The following is a 22,664-nucleotide window of genomic DNA, read 5'->3' on the forward strand; positions in this document are numbered from 1 at the left end:
TGAGTAAAATGAAATGTGAAAATGAATGAAAAGTGTCAATTTGCATAATTACATTTAGATTTCACTCACACTACATCAGATTGCTTTAACGCTCTGTTTTGTACAGCGTTGAGCCTTGTAACCAATCTAACGTGATTCTGTTGAACTTACAAATGCGTTGGCTAATCAGAGGCACTTAGATTAGTCAGCAAAATCCCTCATCATAAACAACACTTGTGCTAGACTAGGCTAACGTCATGGACTGACATGTTTGTCTATGACACCAGAATGTGAAGTGCCCAAAACAAAACAAAAATGTTTTATATTGTTGTCTGTATCAATATTAATAATAATTATTACAATATAAAGAGAAATAATCTAAAATAATTATTTCTGTCATAAAAAGTAATTGGGTAAATGTAAGTATTTGACAGTATTTGGCAGTAAAGATAAGATATGGTTTTTATAATAATAAGGTGAATATAAAAATTGCCCTCACAAACAGGTGTGTTTTATTATTTATGACTAATCCACTGTGATGTAGGGCACGTTATCATAATTCAGATTCATGGTCAAGCTCAATGGTAAGCGAGCAACAGTCTGCGCTTCCTAACAGTGACCGGCTTTCCTGTGAGTCTAGGGTAACAATGGTGGGAAAAAAGGTCCTTCATTGACGGGACCTATTTTCACACGTCCACGTGAATCCAACGACAGCATGCACTCTACGCCCTTGACAAAGACCACCAAGTTCAACAAAGACACTTCTGACAAAAGGACTATCATGACAACAAAAACAAACCGTTATATGTACACCTGAGGTTGCCATGCAGTCCATGGGAACAAGGGAGGGTGAGGGATTTACAGGATTGAAAGGTCAAGTGTGTATTGTCAAAATACTTAATATAACTATAAGCTTATATAACTATAAGGAAGCCATTAATAAGTTGATTTCCCTAAAGATGTGGCTCTGTGGTGGTATCAAAACGTTGTTCTGTTTGTTTGAGCATCCGGACCAACTTTATACAGCAACACTGGCTCAACCAATGGCATTTTGAGGTTACGTTTACCTGAACAATGGAAGAATGTGAGATTAAAAGTCCTAATTCCGTTGGAATTGGAATTCGGTCGAAGTTGATTATGCATGTGCCACGTAAACATGCAATAACCTGACTAAGGTAATATTCCATTTTTTATAAAAATCTGAATAAGACAAAATACATATTCTTGTATTAAGCAAAATATTGTTTATGTAAACATAATATAGTCTGTAGATGAATATTTACCATCTGTGTACATCCAAGCAAAGTAATTATATATACTATGAGAGGAGGAAGAAAAGATATCAAAGAAACTCATTTTTGGAACAAATGGAAGACTATTACTTGAAATTATTTAGAATTTAGAAAATGCTAGCATTTCGACTACCATTAAAATGTTTTTCATGTATGTTTTTTTATAAGGATATTAATAGTTTATTCAGCAAGGATGCATTACATTCATCCAAAAGGGCAGTAATGACATTTATAATGGTTCTAAATACTTACATTTCAAATGAATTTTGTTCTTTTAAAGTTTATATTCATCAAATGTTTCCACAAGAATATTAAGCATTATAGCTGTTTTCAAAATTGATAATGAGAAGTGTTTCTTGAGCATAAAATCAGCATATTAGAAGGATTTCAAAAAGATCATGGCAGGATCATGACAACTGACAATATATATACTACCAGTCAAAAGTTTTTGAACAGTACGATTTTTTATGTTTTTTTAAACATTTTCAGCTCACCGAGCTTGCATTTATTTGATCCAAAGTACAGCAAAAACAGTAAAATTTTGAAATATGTTTATTATTTAAAATAACTGTTTTCTATTTGAATATATTTTAAAATGTAATTTATTCTTGTAATTTTAAAACTGAATTTTTTGCATCATTACTCCAGTCACATGATCCTTTAGAAATCATTCTAATATTCTGATTTGCTGCTAAAAAAAACATTTATTATTATAATTATTATTAATTTATGTTGAAAAGAGCTGACTAGAATTTTTTTTTTTTTGATGAACAGTAACTTGATCAATTTAGAGCATCCTTGCTAAATAAAAGTATGAATTTCTAGAATTTCTTTCTCAAAAAAAAAGAGAAAGAAAAGAAAAATTATACTGACTCCAAGCTTTTGAGTAGTATAGTGTGTAATGTTACAAAAGCTTTTTATTTCAGACAAATACAGATCTTTGTATATTTCTATTCATCATAGAATCCTGAAAAAAATGTACTCAACTGTTTTAAATATTGATAATAATAATAACAACAACAACAACAATAAGTTTCTTAAACAGCAAATCAGCATATTAGAATGATTTCTGAAGGATCATGTGACACTGAAGACTCAAAGGAATACATTTTAAATGGTAAAATATTTCACAATATTACTGTATTTGCTGTACTTTGGATCAAATAAATGCATGCTTGGTGAGCAGAAGAGACTTCTTTAAGAAAAACATTGAAAATCTTACTGTTCAAAACTTTTGAATGGTAGTGTAGAAAACAGTTTGGTGAGTATAAGCTCAATAAAGAATCTTACACACCACAAACTTATTGTAGTAGAATATTTTAATTGACATATAAGCATTTTTCTGATTTAAGTCTTAATCAGAATATACTCCTTAAGCTGAAAATGATGAGCATGGTCATTTCTTTGCGTGTAACTATCCCTGTCTGTGAGAGAAAGAGCAAACAGCATGAATCGAAAGATAAATAGGCTCCCTGCCTGCACTGACAGTGTATGAATTGTCAGACTTTGTGTGAAACTCACAAACACACACCTGCTGTTAGACACAATGATCTTCCTCCGAGGACTCGTTTTCTCACTATGTGCTAATGAGAGACCAGCTCAGCCAAAGATTCCCACCAATCTACCCAAAACAAACAACAAGGAACATACAAACAGCAGGAGAGAAAAGGGGGAGGCGATGCTAAGACATCCAGGTGCTGACACAGACAGACGTGCCATTTTATTCCCATGTTTAAAAACACATTTTCCGCGGATATACAAGTGCAAATACTGTGTGTAAATACACCTACCTTAAATGCATGGCCTATATGTACTCCGCATGCAGGTCCCTACAGGTATTTGTAGCTTGTGTAATTATAGAAGCTTGTTAGAAACACACCTGAAAATCAGGATTATGGGGGGGTTTTGCTTTTGCAACCAACACCATTAAATCCTCGCTGGATTTTCACTCTTTGGAAACTCTAACCAAAAGACTTTGTTTGACCTCAAACAGCTCGCGGAGCTCTAAGTGCTCCTGTGACCCTTTTTTTTGCTGACCTTTGACCTCTGACATCTGTACTCTGCTCTCTTTCAGTCTCTTGCTTCTGGTGGAGGTTTATGAAAGCTGTGATATTTGTCTATATACACTACCAGTCAAAAGTTTTAAAGGTATTTTTAAAGAAGTCTCTTCTGCTCACAAAGCCTGCATTTATTTGATCCAAAGTACAGCAAAAACAGTAAAATGTTGAAACATTTCTACTATTTAAAATAACCGCTTTCTATTTGAAAATATTTTAAAATGTCATTTATTCCAGTGATCAAAGCAAAATTTTCAGCATCATTATTATTATTTGCTGTTCAAAAACATGTATTATTATTATTATTATTATTAATTATCAATATTTAAAACAAAGCTTTTAAAAAGCTTTTGTAACATTATACACTATACCAAAAGCTTGGAGTCAGTATAATTTTTTATAGAATTATTTTTATTTATAGAATTATAGAAATCAGTACTTTCATTTAGCAAGGATGCTTTAAATTGATCAAAAGTGATGATAAAGGCATTTTTAATGTTACAAAAGACTTATATTTCAGATAAATGCTGTTCTACTGAACTTTCTATTTAGCAAAGAAACCTGAAAAAATTCTACTCAGCTGTTTTCAACATAATAATAATAATAATACATTTTTTTGAGCAGCAAGTCAGAATATTAGAATGATTTCTAAAGGATCATGTGACTGGAGTAATGATGCTATAAGTTCAGTTTTGAAATCACAGGAATAAATTACATTTAAATATATATTCAAATAGAAACAGCTATTTTAAATTGTAAATATTTCAAATTTTTACAGTTTTTGCTGTATTTTGAATCAAATAAATGCAGGCTTGGTAAGCAGAAGAGACTTCTTCAAAAAAAAAAAAAACATGAAACATCAAAACTTTTGACAGGTAAGCTTTTTTTTTAATATTACAATTCAAAAAATAAAAAATAAAATCTATTTTAATATATTTTAAATGTAATTTATTTATTATTAATTCAGTCTTCACTGTCACATGATCCTTCAAGAATTAATTCAATATGCTGATTTAGTGCTCAGGAAACATTTTTTATTATTATCAATGTTAAAAACAGTTGTGCTTAATATTTTTGTAAAAACCATGATGCATTTTTTTCTGTGAATTCTTTAAACAATATAAAGTTCAAAAGAACAGCATCTATTTGAAATTTATTTTCTGTAACATTATAAAAGTCTTTACTGTCACTTTTGATTAGTTTAATTACTGACTAATTGTATTCATTTCTTTAAAAAACATTTTATTTTTGTCTTGTATATTAGTGATAAACAGTACATGTCATTGTCACATGTATGGGATTATTTTTGTGCCAATAAGAATGAACGTAACTTTGTAAAACTGAACGTAACTTTCCAAGAAACGATCAAAAATATGCCACTGCAAAAGAAGAAAAACACAATGAAAATGAAAAAATGAACTCAGTCGCACGAAATTAACATGCTCTTCAAATATGCTTCATTCTTTGTTAATGATTTTCAAAGAATCGTTTTCCCGAATCATGGATTCTAAATGCGTTGCCACAGCTTTTGCTTACGCTTCGCAAATTTTCGTTTGCTGTTTTGGCACAAACCTCTCGTGGGGGCGGGCTTAACAGCAATCTACTCTGATTGGCTAATGAGCTTTTGATGGACAGTTGCTCTCTGACCTGGAATCACAGACGGTGACGTCAGTGGCGCGCATATTGCGGTGTGTAATACGTCGTGCTTTGTTTATATTAAGTATTAATGTTATTAGTATTTCACCTACGGTCGTCTCTTAGTTTCTAAAGATGAGCTCCCAGGAGAGACACGGAGCGGCATCATCTTCCACCTCAGCTTGTCCCTCAGGGCAGCTTGAAGTAAGTTCGTGTTGCTAAAGTAACGTTAATCAATAACATCGATAAAAGTTTTATTCATGTACAGTGTGCAACAGTTCTGATAGTTTCTATAAACAAAGCACGACGTATTGCACACCGCAACAACTTTCCAATATGTGCGCCACTGACGTCACCATCTGTGCTTCCAGGTCAGAGAGCAACTGTCCATCAAAAGCTCATTAGCCAATCAGAGTAGATCGCTGTTAAGCCCGCCCCCACGAGAGGTTTGTGCCAAAACAGCAAACGAAAATTTGCGAAGCGTAAGCAAAAGCTGTGGCAACGCATTTAGAATCCATGATTCGGGAAAACGATTCTTTGAAAATCATTAACAAAGAATGAAGCATATTTGAAGAGCATGTTAATTTCGTGCGACTGAGTTCATTTTTTCATTTTCATTGTGTTTTACTTCTTTTGCAGTGGCATATTTTTGATGGTTTCTTGGAAAGTTACGTTCAGTTTTATAAAGTTACGTTCATTCTTATTGGCACAAAAATAATCCCATACACATGCAGCATCATATATAAATACATCTTCAACTCAATAAAACTGCATTTCTCACAAAAAAAGAAATAATCAACGTGTCACCTCATGTAGATGGCACAAATGTACAGGTCATAAAAGATGTTTTATTTAGCAGACATTTGGTCTGAATTCCTCCTAATTACTACTAAATGAATGAGATTATTCAACTTAAAGGGATATTTTAACAAAAAATGACAAAATTACCATATGATTTACTCATCCTCAAGCCATCCTAGTTGTATATGACTCTTCTTTCAGACGAATACAATCAGATTATATTAAAAGGCGGTTATATTAAAAAATTTGGCTCTTCCAGTCTTTGTAATGGCAGTGAATGGCTGTTGAGATTTTTAAGTCCAATAAAGTTCATCCATCCATCAAATAGTATACTCCACATGGCTTTGAGATTTTAATAGAGGCCTTCTGAAGTGAATCAATGCATTTGTGTTAAAAAAATATCCATATTTAAACTGTATTCTCTAGCTTCTGCTAAGTGTCATAAGTCGTAAGTGGCATTCCAGCAGATGACATAGAATGTAGACGAACATTAGAGATTAGTTTGTAAAGTTTTAAATATGGATATTTATATTTAAATATCAAATACACTGCCCTCCAAAAGTTTGGAAACACCCCTGCCAAAGTGTGGTTTTGGATGATATCAGCATAAATCCTTATCATTTTTTGGTGCAAACACTTTAAAGTAACTTGACATGATCATTGAAGACCAGCAATAATAATTTTCATTTTGATTACATAATAATGGCAATATACACATGTCAAAGTCAGACATGCCCCTTTGCCAGCTGTGATGCCAGGTTACTGGTTTAAACTCGGCCCAGGTTTTTAAAAGATTTTTGGGTCGGTGCCGATAGCCTTGTGGTTAACGTGTTGACATATAGCGCTCTTGCACTGTGGGTGTCCCGAGTTCAAATCCTGGCTTATGGACCTTTCCCGATCCCACCCCCTTCTCTCTCTCTCTCCCGCTTCATTTCCTGTCTAACTACACTGTACTGTCTAAATAAAGGCATGAAAAAATCCCTAAAAAAGATTTTTGGGTCAGCACACCTTAATAGCCTCAACAATTGACTGCCAATTTAGAATACAATGAATTTAGGCCCAGATTATGCAGAGCTGTAATAGCTGCTAATGGTGGATATTTTGATGAATCGAAAATTTAATTTTTTTCTATGTATAAACTGTTTATGTAATAAAATATGTTTTCATAGTTTGTGTTGTCCCTTATCAGTGCAAAAGTATCACTAATTAAAAAGGATTCATGCCAAGATTGTCCAAAACCCCACTTTTCTAGGGCGTTTCCAAACTTTTGGAGGGCAGTGTACATTGATTCACTTCGGAAGGCCTTCACTAACCCCCTAGAGCCATGCGAAGCACTTTTTATGATGGATGGATGCACTTTATTGGACTTCAAAATCTCAACAGCCATTCGCTGACATTAGAAAACTTGAAAGAGCCTGGGATTTATAATATAACTCTGACTATATTCATCTGAAAGAAGAAAGGATGGCTTGAGGGTGAGTAAATCATGGGGTAATTATCATTTTTGGGTGAACTATCTCTTTAAACACTGCACGCATCACTGCCATGTACTTGACAAAGCTCACTTGCTGATACCAGGCTGTATGTATACGTATAGTACAAAATACAACATTTTTAATTCAACATTAAAAGTATAGTAATATTCTAAACGGTTACTATAGATGACATTTATAATAAAGTCACTAAATGCTGAATCACTGAGTAAACATGTGCACTTCTTCACGTGTTTGACTTCAGCACAGCTTTTAGAAAACAAGTTTCTTTTGTCTAGCTAACGTCATTCATGGAGGGAGGGGAGGGGGGCACCTACACATGATCAAGCTTACACCACCAACCAAGAAAACAACTCAATATTCTCTAGTGTTATGACATTCAAAGTGATATCTGTCATATCTTGTTTAACATCTTACTAACCTTGACAAAAAAAAAACAACAACTTGTTTTCACTCCAGAAAGATCTGGCAGTTGTGTGCAGGATTGTGAAAGACATAAATCTTCTGATTAATGCAATATCTTATGCTCAACCTGTCAGCTGCAAGCATGCAAGAAAGTCCTCATACCCCCGTGCCAAATGTTACGAAACATCTGATGTACTGAAGACGCCCTGCAGACAAACCCGTCTAGACGGCGTTCGCTGTAACGGTATACCTGGCTCAGGTATGTGTGGTGATTCAGCCAATGCCTTAGTATATGTTTGTTATATTTACTGAGTAACGTCTACAGCAACATGATTTTACAGATTGCAATAAAACAGGTTTGAGTTTCAAAAACATTGAAGGGACATGAACCCACACAAACAGAAACAGAGTGTGAACTGAACCATTAGAATATACACAATAGTATTGATTTAGTGTTTTATCTTACATTAAGTTGACATTAAGGTGACGCCTACATGTCTTCGTTCACCTACCAATGAAGTGTGACTTTAAAATTTAAAAATGCCGCCACATCATGAAGTCAACCGCCGTGATGGAAACCACAAGAACAAAAAGACACCTACTTATAGAGACCACAACTCAGGGTACGCCCAACAGACACTGAAAACTCTCACAGACACACACACATACATATACATACCACAAAAAATGTGTTCTTAAATACTATTATCGACCAGCGAGTGTGGTTTTCAACCCAACCAAACTACCAAGTACAGGTACAGATATCTGTCCACAAAGCCATCCAGCCACACACAACTGACAATCGAAACTTGTCAGCAACATCCGTAACATCTATCAGTTTGTCTAGAAAAATGAATGAATCTAGAAAGAGTTTAAGAGTCATAAAAATTCTTAACAATGATTAACGTTATTCTTTTACAATACTTACATACCATCATTAGTAACATGTCAACATTCCAATATCGGCCACATTTAGTTCCGTAATGCATGTTTTTGACACTTTTGTTCATGACTTATCTGTGCGTTATTCCAAAAAAAAAAAGCCTTTGTCATTTTTAATCAAAATATAACATCCTGCACTGTCTAAAATGGCTTTCTTCTCTGAAGATGGCATTTGACACAGTTAATTACTTGATAAATAGTTATTTAGACATTGATTTAGCACACTGTCATTTGGCAATGTATGTTTTAGTAAGTCCTGCCGTACATTTTTTTTCATTAAATATCCTGTTTCACTTGAAAGTATTTCAGACAACACTGTAATAGTGACAGACTAGAGTGAATTGCCTTTTGCAACAAATTTTGTTCTTCTGTTTTTAAATTTTCACTTCAGTAAAATTTGTCGCAAAGTTCACTCTAGTACCAGACAAATAAAGTGGCAACATTCAAACAATTAGAAATATCACAACCTTGACAGGTATATTTGGAAATCAATCAATTATTTGTTAAATATGATACAGTATTTGTTTTTACCACCTTCCCTATGATTTTAGCTATTGTGAGAGTAAAACATAATCACATTTTTTTAAACATTTCATGCTGCCCTTAAATAATTTCTGTGGCACATTTTTCATTTCACTTGCATGTTTTGGCATAGTTTATATAGATATGTATAATTTAACTCTCTGGCTCCATCTGCTGGCTTGATTAAAAAGCTGGATGTTTACATATAATATAGCAACAGCGCCATCTATTCTTGACACAAGGCAATTCCTTAAAAACTGACAATACAAAGTGTGCCACATATAACAATGCAAATTAACAGCGGGTTTTCAAGTGATGTCACAAAAACTGCAAAACAACCGTTACAAGTTTTTGTCTTGTTTGATACTTTTTGACAATTGACAATGTTGTATTTTTAAGTTTTCAATGAGACAACACTTCAATAGACAACTACAATAGATGAGATCAAAAGTTTTCATACACCTTGCAGAATTTTCAAAAGTTTATTGTTTTTGTTTTAATAAGAGAGATCATATAACATGCATGTTATTTTTAATTTAGTACTGACCTAAATAAGATTTTACAAAATAGTTTAATTTATAAAAATGACCCTTTTCACAAGTTTACATACACTTGACTTTTAATGTCCTTACCTGAATGATCCACAGCTGTGTTTTTTTGTTGTTGTTTATTAATAGCTGTTCATGAGTCCCTTGTTTGCCCTGAACAGTTCAACTGTCCTCTGTTCTTCAGAAAAATCTTTCAGGTCCCACAAATTCTTTGGTTTTTCAGCATTTTTGTGAATTTGAACCCTTTCCAACAATGACTATGATTTTGAGATCCATCTTTTCACACTGAGGACAACTGAGGGACTCATGTGCAACTATTACAGACGGTTCAAATGCTCACTGATGCTTAAGAGGGAAAAAATAAGAGCTGGGGGTGTAAACTTTTGAACAGAAAGAAGATGTGTACATTTTTCTTATTTTGCCTGAATATCTTTTTTTTATTATTATTATTTAGTAGTGCCCTTCAGAAGCTACAGAAGATACTTACATGTTTCCCAGAAGACAAAATAAGTTACATTTACCCTGATCTTCAAATTCATAAAGTTTTTACCCCCCAGATCTTAATGCATTATGTTTCCTTCTGGAGCATCAGTGAGCGTTTGAACCTTCTGTTATAGTTGCATATGAGTCCCTCAGTTGTCCTCAGTGTGAAAAGATGGATCTCAAAATCATACAGTCATTGTTGGAAAGGGTTCAAATACACAAAAATACTGGAAAACAAAATAATTTGTGGGACCTGAAGGATTTTTCTTAAGAACAACGGGCAGTTTAACTGTTCAGAACTAACAAGGGACTTGTGAACAACTATCACATAAATAAATAAATAAAATAAAAAAGCTGATCCACAGCTGTTTTTATCAGATAACAACAAGGTATTAAGAATCAAGCATATGTAAACTTCTGAATGGGGTCATTTTTCATACATTCAACTATTATTTTCTCTTGTGGACTGTATGTAAACATCTTTTATGTGAAATATCTTATTCAGGTCAGTACTAAATAAAAATAACATGCATTTTGTATGATCCCTCTTATTTTGGTAAAATAATTAACATTTTGGAGATTCTGTAAGGTGTATGTAAACTTTTGACCCCAACTGTCTCGAACACAGCAATTTCTATAAAATTATAAAATAATGGCTAATTCAATAATCACGAAGAACTATAATTGGTTCAACATCAACAGCGCTGAGAATAGTAACATGTATCACCTGACACTGTCGCGACTAAGTCTATAAGTGATTTTTATACTCAGTGTCACGTAACAACTTGCCAGCTTCACAAGTTTTAGCCACTTGATTATAATATAATATAATGAAGTGTTAAAACAGCAAGATTATTATTTATACCTTATGCACTATATAAGTCTTAATACCGTACCTGGTCAGTCAAACGTCTAAGACGCTAAACTTCGCCCGTTTTGAGTAACCTGTGTTTCATACTTACATATTAACAATAATTTTCTTATTTTATTTCAATTCCTGACATTTTTATTTTGTTTTAATCTCTACTGGAACTGTCTAACCTTAACATGATGCCATGCCCCCCAACAGAAAGCACGAAAATGATTGGCCACAATAGTCCAATTGTAGCTGCAGCACCGAACAGCAGCAATCTGATAGGATCCTGGTGGCGCGAAAATAATCACATGGTACAGCATTTCGCGCGAAAACTTCTGAAAGAGCTCGTGTGCTTCTTGTGCTGGACGGGACAGAGAGTACATTACTGTTATAACTTTGTAATAACAATTTATTGCAAAAATGGATCTAATGGAAAATGGAGCAAACCCGAATGCAGGTCAGACGATCAAGGACGAGCTGGCGGAAAAATGCCAAAAATTATTCCAGGCTTTTTTGGAAGAGTGAGTAACGCGATGTTTCTTATTGTTCTTCCGTATCATGAAAGTTACACGATGGGTAACAGTTAACCGTATAGACTAATTACAATAATTACAATAAAGCATTACACGCTTATACACTAACATCAGTCGTAAGGAATTACATATTTGTAACGAATTGTGTAATTATAGTGCTTGCTTGAACATTAGGACACACTTGTGCACGTGAACGTGCATTATCTTTGCTTTATTGTTAATGTTCAGTAAATACATTTTTCTTGTTATTTGTATTAAATTTTGGTCGTAGTCATAACTGTACACTAATAGTTTTGTGTAACGTTACCGCTTCGCAGGTTTCATAATAGTGATGGTGAAGTGAAGTACCTGCGGGACGCAGAGGAGTTGATCCGACCGGAAAGAAACACACTCGTGGTCAGTTTTACCGACCTGGAGGGATTTAATCAAGAACTGGCAACCGCCATCCAGGAAGAGTTCTACAGGTGTGAAAGGAGCCAAAAGAAAAATCTAGATTGTTTTTATACATTGCTTTTGAATTTATTCACCATACACTACCAGTCAAAAGTTTTTAAACATTAAGATTTTTTTTCAATCTCATCTGCTCACCAAGCCTGCAGTTATTTGATCCAAAGTACAGCAAATTTTGAAATATTTTTCATTTTTTTAAATATAATTTATTCCTGTGATCAAAGCTAAATTTTCAGCATCATTACTCCAGTCTTCTGATTCTTTGATGAATAGAAAGATCCAAAGATCAGCATTTATCTGAAATAAAAAGCTTTTGGAACATTATACACTATACCATTCAAAAGCTTAGAGTCAGTATCATTTTTTTTCCTTTGGAGAAATTATAGAAATTAATATTTTATTTAGCAAAGATGCTTTAGATTGATTAAAAGTGATAATAAAGACATTTATAGTGTTACAAAAGATTTCTATTTCAGATAAATGCTGTTCTTCTGAACTTTCTATTCATCAAAGAAACCTGAAAAAAATTGACTCCGCTGTTTTCAACATAATAATAATAAATGTTTTTTGAGCAGCAAATCAGAATAGTAGAATGATTTCTGAAGGATCATGTGACTGGAGTAATGATGCTAAAAATTCAGCTTTGAAATCACAGGAATAAATTACATTTTAAAATATATTCAGAATGAAAACAGTTATTTTAAATAGTAAAAATATTACATAATTTGACTGTTTTTGCTGTACTTTGGACCACATAAATGCAGGGTTGGTGAGCAGAAGAGACTTTTTAAAAAAAACTTTAAAAATCTTACTGTTAAAAACTTTTGACTGGAAGTGTACTTTGATATATTTGTCTTACAGTTCTCAGTAATGCAGTTATTAATGTTAGAAGATTATCATGTAACCTGTAATACATAAATGTAAATATGAAGAGTTCAGATGCAAAACCAGGTCAATCCATCTGATGTCTTTCTTTAAAAAAATAATTAAAATTTTTTATCAGGCTCAGATGTATAGGTTTGTATGTAAGTACTGGTACTTCTGATTGGGCTGAGGCTGGAATTTTAGCAAGTTTGAAGAAAAAGTATTTGATGGACGTATAATATGTGTCAGGAGCATTCACCCAGTATCATTATCTCATTTTTGACCGAGACGGCTTTTAGCTGGTTTTGCATCTGAACTCTTCATATATAACCTCAGATGTGCAGTTATAGTATAAAGCAATGTGTTTAATATGAGTATGTACATATTGACATTACATTTAGCTTTGACAACTACAAAGCTGCTTTATGAAATTGATAACACAGTGTTTTTACCTGAATGTACACATAAAACATTTATTTTTTGTATGTTTTAGACTTTACCCCTACCTGTGCCGTGCTGTGCGTAATTTTGCTCGGGATCATGGAGAAGTTCCTGCCTCAAAGGAATTCTATGTTGCCTTCCAGGATCTACCAACCAGACACAAGTAAAGAGAATAACTAGACAGTGTGATGACTAATCAATAATTTCAAACTAAAATATTGTGTATTTGACAAAATAATATATCAGTTTGTCATTATTTTTAACAAGTGTCTCCCTAACTAATCTTCTCCTGTTCTGGTTTCCTGCAGGATCCGTGAGTTGACCGTGGTGAAGGTTGGCTCACTCGTGCGCATCAGTGGCCAGGTTGTCCGTACTCACCCAGTTCACCCTGAGCTGGTGAGCGGCACCTTCCTGTGTTTGGACTGTCAGGGAATGATAAAGGACGTGGAGCAGCAGTTTAAATACACTCAGCCAAGCATTTGCCGCAACCCTGTGTGCAACAACCGCAGACGCTTTCTCCTGGATACAAACAAATCCAAATTCATCGACTTCCAGAAGGTATAACAGGAAGCCGTAGACATTTATGTTCTTTGGTCTTAAAACGATAGAGAGATTACAGTGCAAGTATAGGTAATGTCCAAATGGCTCCATTATTTGAAATGAAAATGTGCATTATTTTCTGCAACACCCAAGTGAAGTATCAGAAAAAAAGTATTTTTTACATGATAATTTGCAATAACATCTTAAATTTAAACTAACTTGCCTTGATTCCAGGTACGTATCCAGGAGACACAGGCTGAGCTGCCACGTGGCTCCATTCCTCGTAGTATGGAGGTGATTCTGCGGGCCGAGGCTGTGGAGTCGGCCCAGGCCGGTGATAAATGTGACTTCATTGGCTCCCTCATTGTTGTGCCAGATGTATCCCAGCTGGCCACACCAGGTACACACCACTCATCCAGTCAAGTATCACTGATGTTTATACAGGGGTTATAAGTCTGACATTATTCGAATATCTTCCTTTCAGGTGTGCGTGCTGAGACCAGCTCTCGTACAGCTGGGGTGCAAGGTTATGAGAATGAGGGTCTCCGTGGGCTTAAAGCACTGGGCGTCAGAGAACTTTCCTACAAACTTGCTTTCTTGGCATGCCACGTAGCCCCCACCAATCCCAGAGTGAGAGTCAAGCTAAACATTTTGCCATTGAGGTCTTATTTTCTGTTATCTGTTTTCTGTTATTTAATGGTCTGTCTCTGTTTATAGTTTGGCGGTAAGGAGATCCGGGATGAAGAGCAGACGGCAGAGAGTATCAAGAAACAGATGACCGTACAGGAGTGGGAGAAGGTGTTTGAGATGAGTCAAGATAAAAACCTCTACCACAACCTTTGCACCAGCCTCTTCCCTACCATTCACGGTTAGTCAGTATGAACAACAGTATGTCTAAGTTGGGCACAAACACCAGTTGATGCTAACAGAATGAATTCATACAGTAATGGTCAACCAGTAGGGATTCTTCATTGACGATACCTGTAACAGGAGAGTGGATTTGCTAATATAATGCAGATAAATAAACATTGTAAAAAGTGAAAATTTGCAGTTGTTACCCTAAAGGGATAGTTCAGCCTAAAATGAAAGTCAGTCACAAATTACTCAACTTCACAATGTTATAATCACATAAGATTTACATTCATCTTCTAAAAACAAAAAAAAATATTTTTAATTTACCTTTTAAAAGCTACTTCTACCTAATCTTTTTTTTAAATTTACTTTTAGTGGTGTAACCAAATGTAGTTATGTTGATTTAGTCATAAAATAGATTTCAGTGTTCATTCAAAGGGATAGTTCACCCAAAAATGAAAATTCTGTCATTAATTACTCACCCTTATGTCGTTCCAAACCTGTAAGACCTTTGTTCTTCTTTGGAACACAAATTAAAATATTTTTGATGAAATCCAAGAACTTTTTGACCCTGCATAGACAGCAATGCAACTGACACATTTAAGGCCCAGAAAGATAGTTAGGACTTTGTTAAAAAAGGTTCAACCGCAATTTTATGAAGCTGCGAGTATACTTTTTGTGCGCAAAGAAAACAAAAATTAACTTTATTCAACATCATTATTGTGTTGTGGTACTCTTATGAATGCGTGTTGAAGACATTCATAAGAAATTGTTGAATAAAGTTGTTATTTTTGTTTTCTTTGCTCACAAAAAGTATTCTCGTAGCTTCATAAAATTATGGTTGAACCACTGATGTCACATGGACTATTTTAACAATGTCCTTAGTACTTTGAGCCTTAAAAATTGTATTTGCAGTGCTGTCTGTGCAGGGACAAAAAAGTTCTCGAATTTAATCAAAAATATCTTAATTTGTGTTCTGAAGATGGACAAAGCTCTGACAGATTTGGAACAACATGAAGTTGAGTAATTAATGACAGAATTTTCATTTTTGGGTAAACTATCCCTTTAAATTTAAATTAGCCCACAAAATCAAATTTTAGGTTATCTTGAATAAAAGAGAAATCTATTATATTAAAATAATTATTTCTAATATGAAATGTGTTGTTTTCAGGTAACGATGAGGTGAAGCGGGGGATTCTGCTCATGTTGTTCGGAGGTGTTCCTAAAACCACCATGGAAGGCACATCTCTGAGAGGAGACATCAACGTCTGCATTGTGGGAGATCCCAGTACAGCCAAGAGCCAGTTCCTTAAGTAAGACTTGTAAAACACAAGCAGTGTTACAGAACTAATTACACTGATGTATTATATTAATGTAATTACTCATGAACAGGTTAAAAAAACTGTAGGATCACACACATCAGTCAGTATCTTTAGAGTTTTAATTGCAAAGGGAATAAGGTAATATACTGACAATGGAGAGAGTTTTTACGTTTTCTTCCAAATTGTGTTTAAAAAGGACATTATGTATTAGTTCTCACGGTTTTGCTCTTTTTCAGGCATGTTGAGGAGTTCTGTCCACGTGCAGTTTACACCAGCGGTAAAGCCTCCAGCGCAGCCGGTCTCACAGCTGCTGTGGTGAGAGATGAGGAATCACATGAGTTTGTCATTGAAGCCGGAGCACTCATGTTGGCTGATAATGTGAGTTCATCTTTACAAATTATTTGTGTAAAACCCCTGTAAATCCGAGTATGTTTTGTCACTGAAATCCCTGCTGATTGATGTTGTCCATAGGGTGTTTGCTGCATTGATGAGTTTGATAAGATGGAAATGAGAGACCAAGTAGCCATCCATGAGGCTATGGAGCAACAGACCATCTCTATCACCAAAGCAGGGGTCAAGGTAAGGGTCGAAGATTAAAATGCAGATTTACAGGTCACATATTTGTTTAATCAGACAAAGACCTCTCATAAGGCAGGTGTTAGGAGTAGATGATAAAATTAGACTGCTGTCACTTTAAGACTTGCATGGATCTAATATACTGACACATCTGGGTTCTTTCCCCAGCTGTTAACATTCCTTACCAGCTGTGTTTACATACTGGCCAAGAGAGGCATTTTGTAATAACTTTGCAAGTATTTGACCATGTAAGCACAATGAACTGCAAAAAAAGAAAGCTTAACTACTCATTAAACTGATGGATTTTTTTTGAAAATGCAACAGTGCAGCGTCACTTGAATGTAATTGCAATAGAGACAATACTACAGATTATGTGCTGGATTATCATGTCTACTGGTATATTGCATTCCCCAAACCATAGTAATTTTTATGGTTTATAATTGTTCCATAAAAGTCTGTTTTTCAAATTGTAGGCCACTCTGAATGCTCGCACATCCATCTTGGCTGCAGCAAACCCTGTAAGCGGCCGTTACGACCGCTCCAAATCTCTCAAACAGAACATCAACCTGACAGCACCCATCATGTCACGTTTCGATCTCTTCTTCATCCTGGTGGACGACTGCAATGAGGTATGAGCATGTGTTTTGAACAACAATGCAACAGCATATGAAGATGATTATAGAACAGCAGGAAGTTGTTAGGCTCTAAATCCATCTGTCTCTCCCTTCAGGTCACTGATTATGCCATTGCCAGACGTATAGTGGATCTCCACTCCAGAATTGAGAATTCTGTCGATCGTGTCTACAGCCTAGATGAGATTCGCAGATACTTGCTGTTTGCTCGCCAGTTCAAACCAAAGGTGAGTGACAGGACAACTCATCTTCATTCTTCCTGACTTTCCTGCTGGTTAAAATAGAGAACAGCCACAAAATATTTAGAAGCTCACGTAGACTTAATGAAAACAGGTGTATGCTTGAACCAAAAAGACATTTGTGTCAGATCTACGCACCTGAACAGTTTGTTTACAGCTTTTATATGGACTGGTATTTGGCTGTACGCTGTTTATTACATTGTCACAGTGCAAGCATTTTCTTAACTGTGTCTCGATCTGTGTGTGGGATCAGATCTCAAAGGAGTCTGAGGAATTCATTGTGGAGCAGTACAAGCGTCTGAGACAGCGGGACGGCTCCGGAGTCACTAAATCAGCTTGGAGGATCACAGTACGCCAGCTGGAAAGCTTGATTCGTCTTTCTGAGAGCATGGCAAGGATGCACTGTTGTGATGAGGTGTGTATGAAAAAAAGAGAAAGACGAGAGCATGATTTTTCATTGGTTAGCTAAATATCAATTAGTTACAAATAGGGATGTAACGATATTATCAATATCGTGATATTGCGATATTATCGTGGTCACATGGCAATATGAAGCGATAGGTCTTCTAGGCAAAAAATGTAGGTTTTGAAATATATTTAAATTTATAACATAAAAAGTCTTTAAAGTTATGTTTTGGGCCATTATGCTTTGACACATTGTATGTCAAATATACTAAAACCGAAAGCGCAATATGGCTAAATCCCTTCATCAAGTTCTCACTATGTTCAGGCGATCAGCTTGTGATCCGGCGTTTTCTGCGCCTCAGAACGGCTCCATTCTGGTGAATGCAGTGAACTTGTTTTTTCCATGTACTGAGTTTAGCACAAGTTTGGGAACACAACGCCCACCAGTTATGCTTGATTTTTGCGGCAGTTGATTACAGCATTTCACTACATGTGTTTTTGTAAGCTTGTTTGCACTAAAATAATTTTTCTTTAAAATAAAAGCTCTACTGCAGTTTCCGTCAAAATAAAAGCTGACATAAAATTGCTGACAGTGAGTGGTTTAAATTTAGTCCATATTCAAAATATTTCTTTTAAATGTATGAAATAGGAAATAAGTATTGTAATTTTTTCTACTGTAGTGTAAAGCAAACATTTTCATTTATTTTACAGTGCAGTTGTTTTACAATATATGGCTATTACTGTCATTGTTGTTATTACTATTAATATTATATTCAAATTTGTTTGGCTTCCTAAAACACCAGTGTGAATGTCATTTAGACTGATACAGCATATCACAACTAAAAAAAAGGGTTGAGTCCCCTTTAAATTTCAGGTAAAAAGTCAGTACACTGACTTTTTTCTGACTTAGTTAAGAACATGGGTTGGAGCTCTTAATTTTGAACTCTCAAAGTGCACTAGATAGAATACTTTAACCTTTAAAATGTACTAATTCTTTATTTTCTTTCCAATTCTTCATTTGTCTTTTTTTAAGTATCACAATAAATATCGCATTGTGCACTTCATATCGCGATATTATCGTATAATGAGATTTTGATATCGTTACATTTCTAGTTACAAATATTCGTAACATTTTACAATGAGGTCCCATTAGTTAATGCATTCAATTAAACAAATTAAACTAACAATGAGCAATTTATTGGTTATAGTATTTATTAGTCTATGCTGATATTAGTTCCATATCAAAATCCATATTAATTCAGCAAATTATTTAAGTTATTTCAAAGGTCATTGCAGCCTACAAAAGAACATGAACCAAAACCCACAAAGACACTAACTATGCAAACAAGTATGACTAACAACAGTATAAAAATGACAACTTCCACATTTTTCCAGCTAAATTAGCTCTTATCTACGGAAAGCACACTTTCATCCAGCTGCTATCTCTACTTGCACACACACTGTACAGACACATATATTTGGACAAAATAGTTTGCAAATGAAAGCTACGTAACATGTCTTTGTAGCAAGGTGGTAACATCACTGTTTTTAAAGCAGTTAAATGTACAGTTTCGCCTAGAGACTCTGTTCCCAAATACAAATTGAGGTTAATCACCAATTATTTCTTACTTCTGTCTTCCTGTTTCTATATTTTAGGTTCAGCCAAAGCATGTCAAAGAGGCTTTTAGGCTGCTGAACAAGTCCATCATTCGGGTCGAGACTCCTGATATTAATCTGGATCAGGAGGAAGAGGAGGCCATGGAGGAGGAAGACGGCAATCAGATTAATGGTACAGTCATCCTCTGTTTCAAGACGTGTAAACACTTAATTCAGCCTTTAAATAAAGTCATTCTGACAAATCTAAATCCAAGTGCAACATGCTTTTAAACCAATGGTTATCAGCCAAGGTGCCCCAGTATGTCTTAAAGGAGAAGTTCACTTCCAGAACAATAATGTACAGATAATGTACTCACCCCCTTGTCATCCAAGATGTTCCAAACTTCCAAAATCCAGTTTAAATGCGGCTTCGAATGATACCAAATGCGATTGTAAAAGATCCCAGCCGAGGAAGAAAGGTCTTGTCTAGCAAAACGATTGATTGTTTTTATTTAAAAAAAATACAGTTTAAATACTTTTTAACCTCAAATACTCGTCTTGTCTTGCTCTCCCTGAACTCTTTGTATTCTGGTTTAAGACCAGATTGAAAAACTCCAATCGTATTTTCTCCCTCAACTTCAAAAGTCATTTCAAAATCATCATACATCGCTATAGAAGCACCGACCCAGTCTCTGCAAAGTGAACATGCAAAGAAGATCAAACACCCTTAACAAAAATGGTAAAACAGCAATATAGGACGATTTTGAAGTTGAGGGAGAACATGAGATGGGAGTTTTTTGACATACCCTAAACTGTCATGAACCGGGAAAAAAAACGGAGTTCAGGCAGAGCAAGACAAGACGATCATTTGACATTAAAAAATATGTAAATTGTATTTTTTTAAATGAAAATAACCGATCATTTCGCTAGATAAGACCCTCAGCTGCATTTAAACTGCATTTTGGAAGTTCAAACTCGGGGCACCATATCAGTCCATTATATGGAGAAAAATCCTGAAATGTTTTCCTCAAAAAACACAATTTCTTTACAACTGAAGAAAGAAAGACATGAATATCTTGAATGACGGGGGGGTGAGTACATTATCTGTAATTTTTTGTTCTGGAAGTGAACTTCTCCTTTAAGAGTTATATATTTTTAGTCATATTATTCATACTTAAAGGTATAGTGCACCAAAAAATGAAATTTGATCATTTTCTCACCCTCATGTTGATTCAAACCTGTGTAACCTTTTTCCTTTGTTAAACACAAAAGCAGATATTTTGAAGAATGTTGGGAACTGAAACTGATCAGCATTCTTCAGAATATCTGCTTTTGTGTTCCACAGAAGAAAGTCATACAGACTTGTAACGATATGTGTAAATAAGAACAGAATTTTCATTTTTGAGTGCGCTATCCCTTTAAAATACTAATTATATTTATGAGTTTATTTTTATTTCAACAGAAGTATGAGAGATACATATAATCCTAGGAAACCACTGTTCTAAACATACTTGTTTTCCTTGCTGTTTTTAGGCCATGATGCACCTAACGGTGTGAATGGAGATGTTAATGGAGAAGTGAATGGTCACGAGCACACAAATGGTATTAATGGTCACGGGGTCAACGGTGAAACTGCTAAACCCTCGCTGCGACTGTCTTTTGCGGAGTATAAGCGCATTTCTAACCTGTTGGTGCTACATCTGCGCCGTGCTGAGGAAGGTGAGTACTGTACAAGTATTAACAAACTGTACATCTAGCAATTATTATGCACTTTTAACACCAGTTACAACATGACAAGCTCAGACAAACACAGGAATCTAATTTGCGTTGTGTTATTTCTCCCAGCTGAGGACGAGACGGCGCTTAAGAAGAGTGAAGTAGTGAACTGGTACCTGAAGGAAATCGAATCGGAGATTGATTCAGAAATGGAACTCATCAATAAGAAGGCAATGATCGAGAAAATTCTCTACAGACTGGTTCACTATGTAAGAAAGCAATTTCATGTGATTAAAATACCTTTATGTTGTGTGGAGACTACATAAAATGTGTTTTAACAAAAAATGTATTCGCTTTTGTGTTCATCAGGATTATATTTTGATTGAGCTGACGCAGTCTGGGCTGAAAGGGTCTGCTGAGTCTAGTGGAACAGAATCGCAGGAGGAGGACGTTACGCTGGTGGTCAACCCTAACTACACATTTGATGACTAAACCTTTTGACCTTTACATTCTCTGCTGTTTCGACACAGAATATGAGATGTTTGTTGAGGTTGTGTCCAGGAAGTGGTGGTGTCAGTCTCTTCTCTTTTTGTAAATTGGTTCTTCTCTGGTTTTAGCTTTTTCCCCACAATGTTTTTGCATTGCTTCGTAAGGATGGCTATAACCATCCTCATTTTTAAGAGGATTTGTGATCTTGCAAAAAAATCTTTGTAAATATGTTTTGTTTTTATTCTAGTTTTAGAACATTTTAGAATGTTAGTAATGAAAATGCGTAAAATGTTTTTGGATATACTGTTTATCATGTTGTGTTGAAAGTGTTCATTATGCAATAAATTTGAATTTGTCTAAATTTTCATTTATATGTTAACAGAAATGAGATGCTAGGCGTGTGGAATCAGTTCATATGGTTTTGGCCAGTTGTCAGTAGAAACTGCACTTTCAAATACCTTGTATTTTTAAATCAAACATTTCTATATATTAATAAATATATAAACTAAATAAAATGTAAAATGTCTCATTTTGGCTATGTGTAACAGGTTTTTTAAATATTTTGAAGTTTACAGTATATTAACTTCTAAAATTAACTAAAGCTTATTAATTTGCAAGTAGTAAACTATGCAAATTAATGCAACGCTAATTAAATAACCAAGAACAATATATGAATTGTCCATTGCAAAACAGACAAAATACAATAAACTAGTGCCAGAGTAATACAACAATAATGTAAAAATATATAAATAATCTTAGAAAAAAATACAATTTTATGCTACTTGTACAGGTTCGTAGAGCATTACAATAAAGCTTGAAATCATTTTTAAATTGAGAAAAAATTCGATTTGGAGTCTGACCAACATTTCATTTTATGAACATGAATACTTTCCCATGTATAATTATCAATCATTATTATATTAATATGTCAGAACCACCCTGCTGTAAAGCAATACAGTCCAGAATATTTTTGCATACGAACTATTAAAAAATGGA

At 34.6% G+C, this 22,664-nt stretch overlaps 1 protein-coding gene across 1 annotated transcript; it reads left to right on the top strand.

Moving 5' to 3' along the window:
* The first annotated feature begins 11,314 nt into the window (after positions 1 to 11,314).
* mcm6 (minichromosome maintenance complex component 6) lies at positions 11,315 to 22,190 on the top strand. The gene is made up of 17 exons (XM_051111410.1): positions 11,315 to 11,534; positions 11,864 to 12,010; positions 13,354 to 13,464; positions 13,610 to 13,859; positions 14,076 to 14,241; positions 14,326 to 14,471; positions 14,559 to 14,709; positions 15,865 to 16,006; positions 16,252 to 16,393; positions 16,487 to 16,594; positions 17,065 to 17,220; positions 17,322 to 17,450; positions 17,716 to 17,877; positions 19,524 to 19,656; positions 20,997 to 21,182; positions 21,309 to 21,448; positions 21,549 to 22,190. Exons 1-17 carry the CDS (start codon positions 11,434 to 11,436, stop codon positions 21,669 to 21,671), a joined length of 2,493 nt encoding a protein of 830 aa, XP_050967367.1. The 5' UTR covers positions 11,315 to 11,433; the 3' UTR covers positions 21,672 to 22,190.
* Positions 22,191 to 22,664: the final 474 nt, after the last annotated feature.

The sequence above is a fragment of the Labeo rohita genome, chromosome 6, assembly GCF_022985175.1.
Source record: "Labeo rohita strain BAU-BD-2019 chromosome 6, IGBB_LRoh.1.0, whole genome shotgun sequence".
Classification (NCBI taxonomy): domain Eukaryota; kingdom Metazoa; phylum Chordata; class Actinopteri; order Cypriniformes; family Cyprinidae; genus Labeo; species Labeo rohita.

Coding starts and splice junctions, on each gene's coding strand:
- mcm6 (XM_051111410.1), top strand. CDS start 11,434: ATGGATCTAATGGAAAATGGAGCAAACCCGAATGCAGGTCAGACGATC. Junction 16,394..16,486: donor CACTCATGTTGGCTGATAAT/GTGAGTTCATCT, acceptor TGTTGTCCATAG/GGTGTTTGCTGCATTGATGA. Junction 17,451..17,715: donor CTCGCCAGTTCAAACCAAAG/GTGAGTGACAGG, acceptor GTGTGGGATCAG/ATCTCAAAGGAGTCTGAGGA.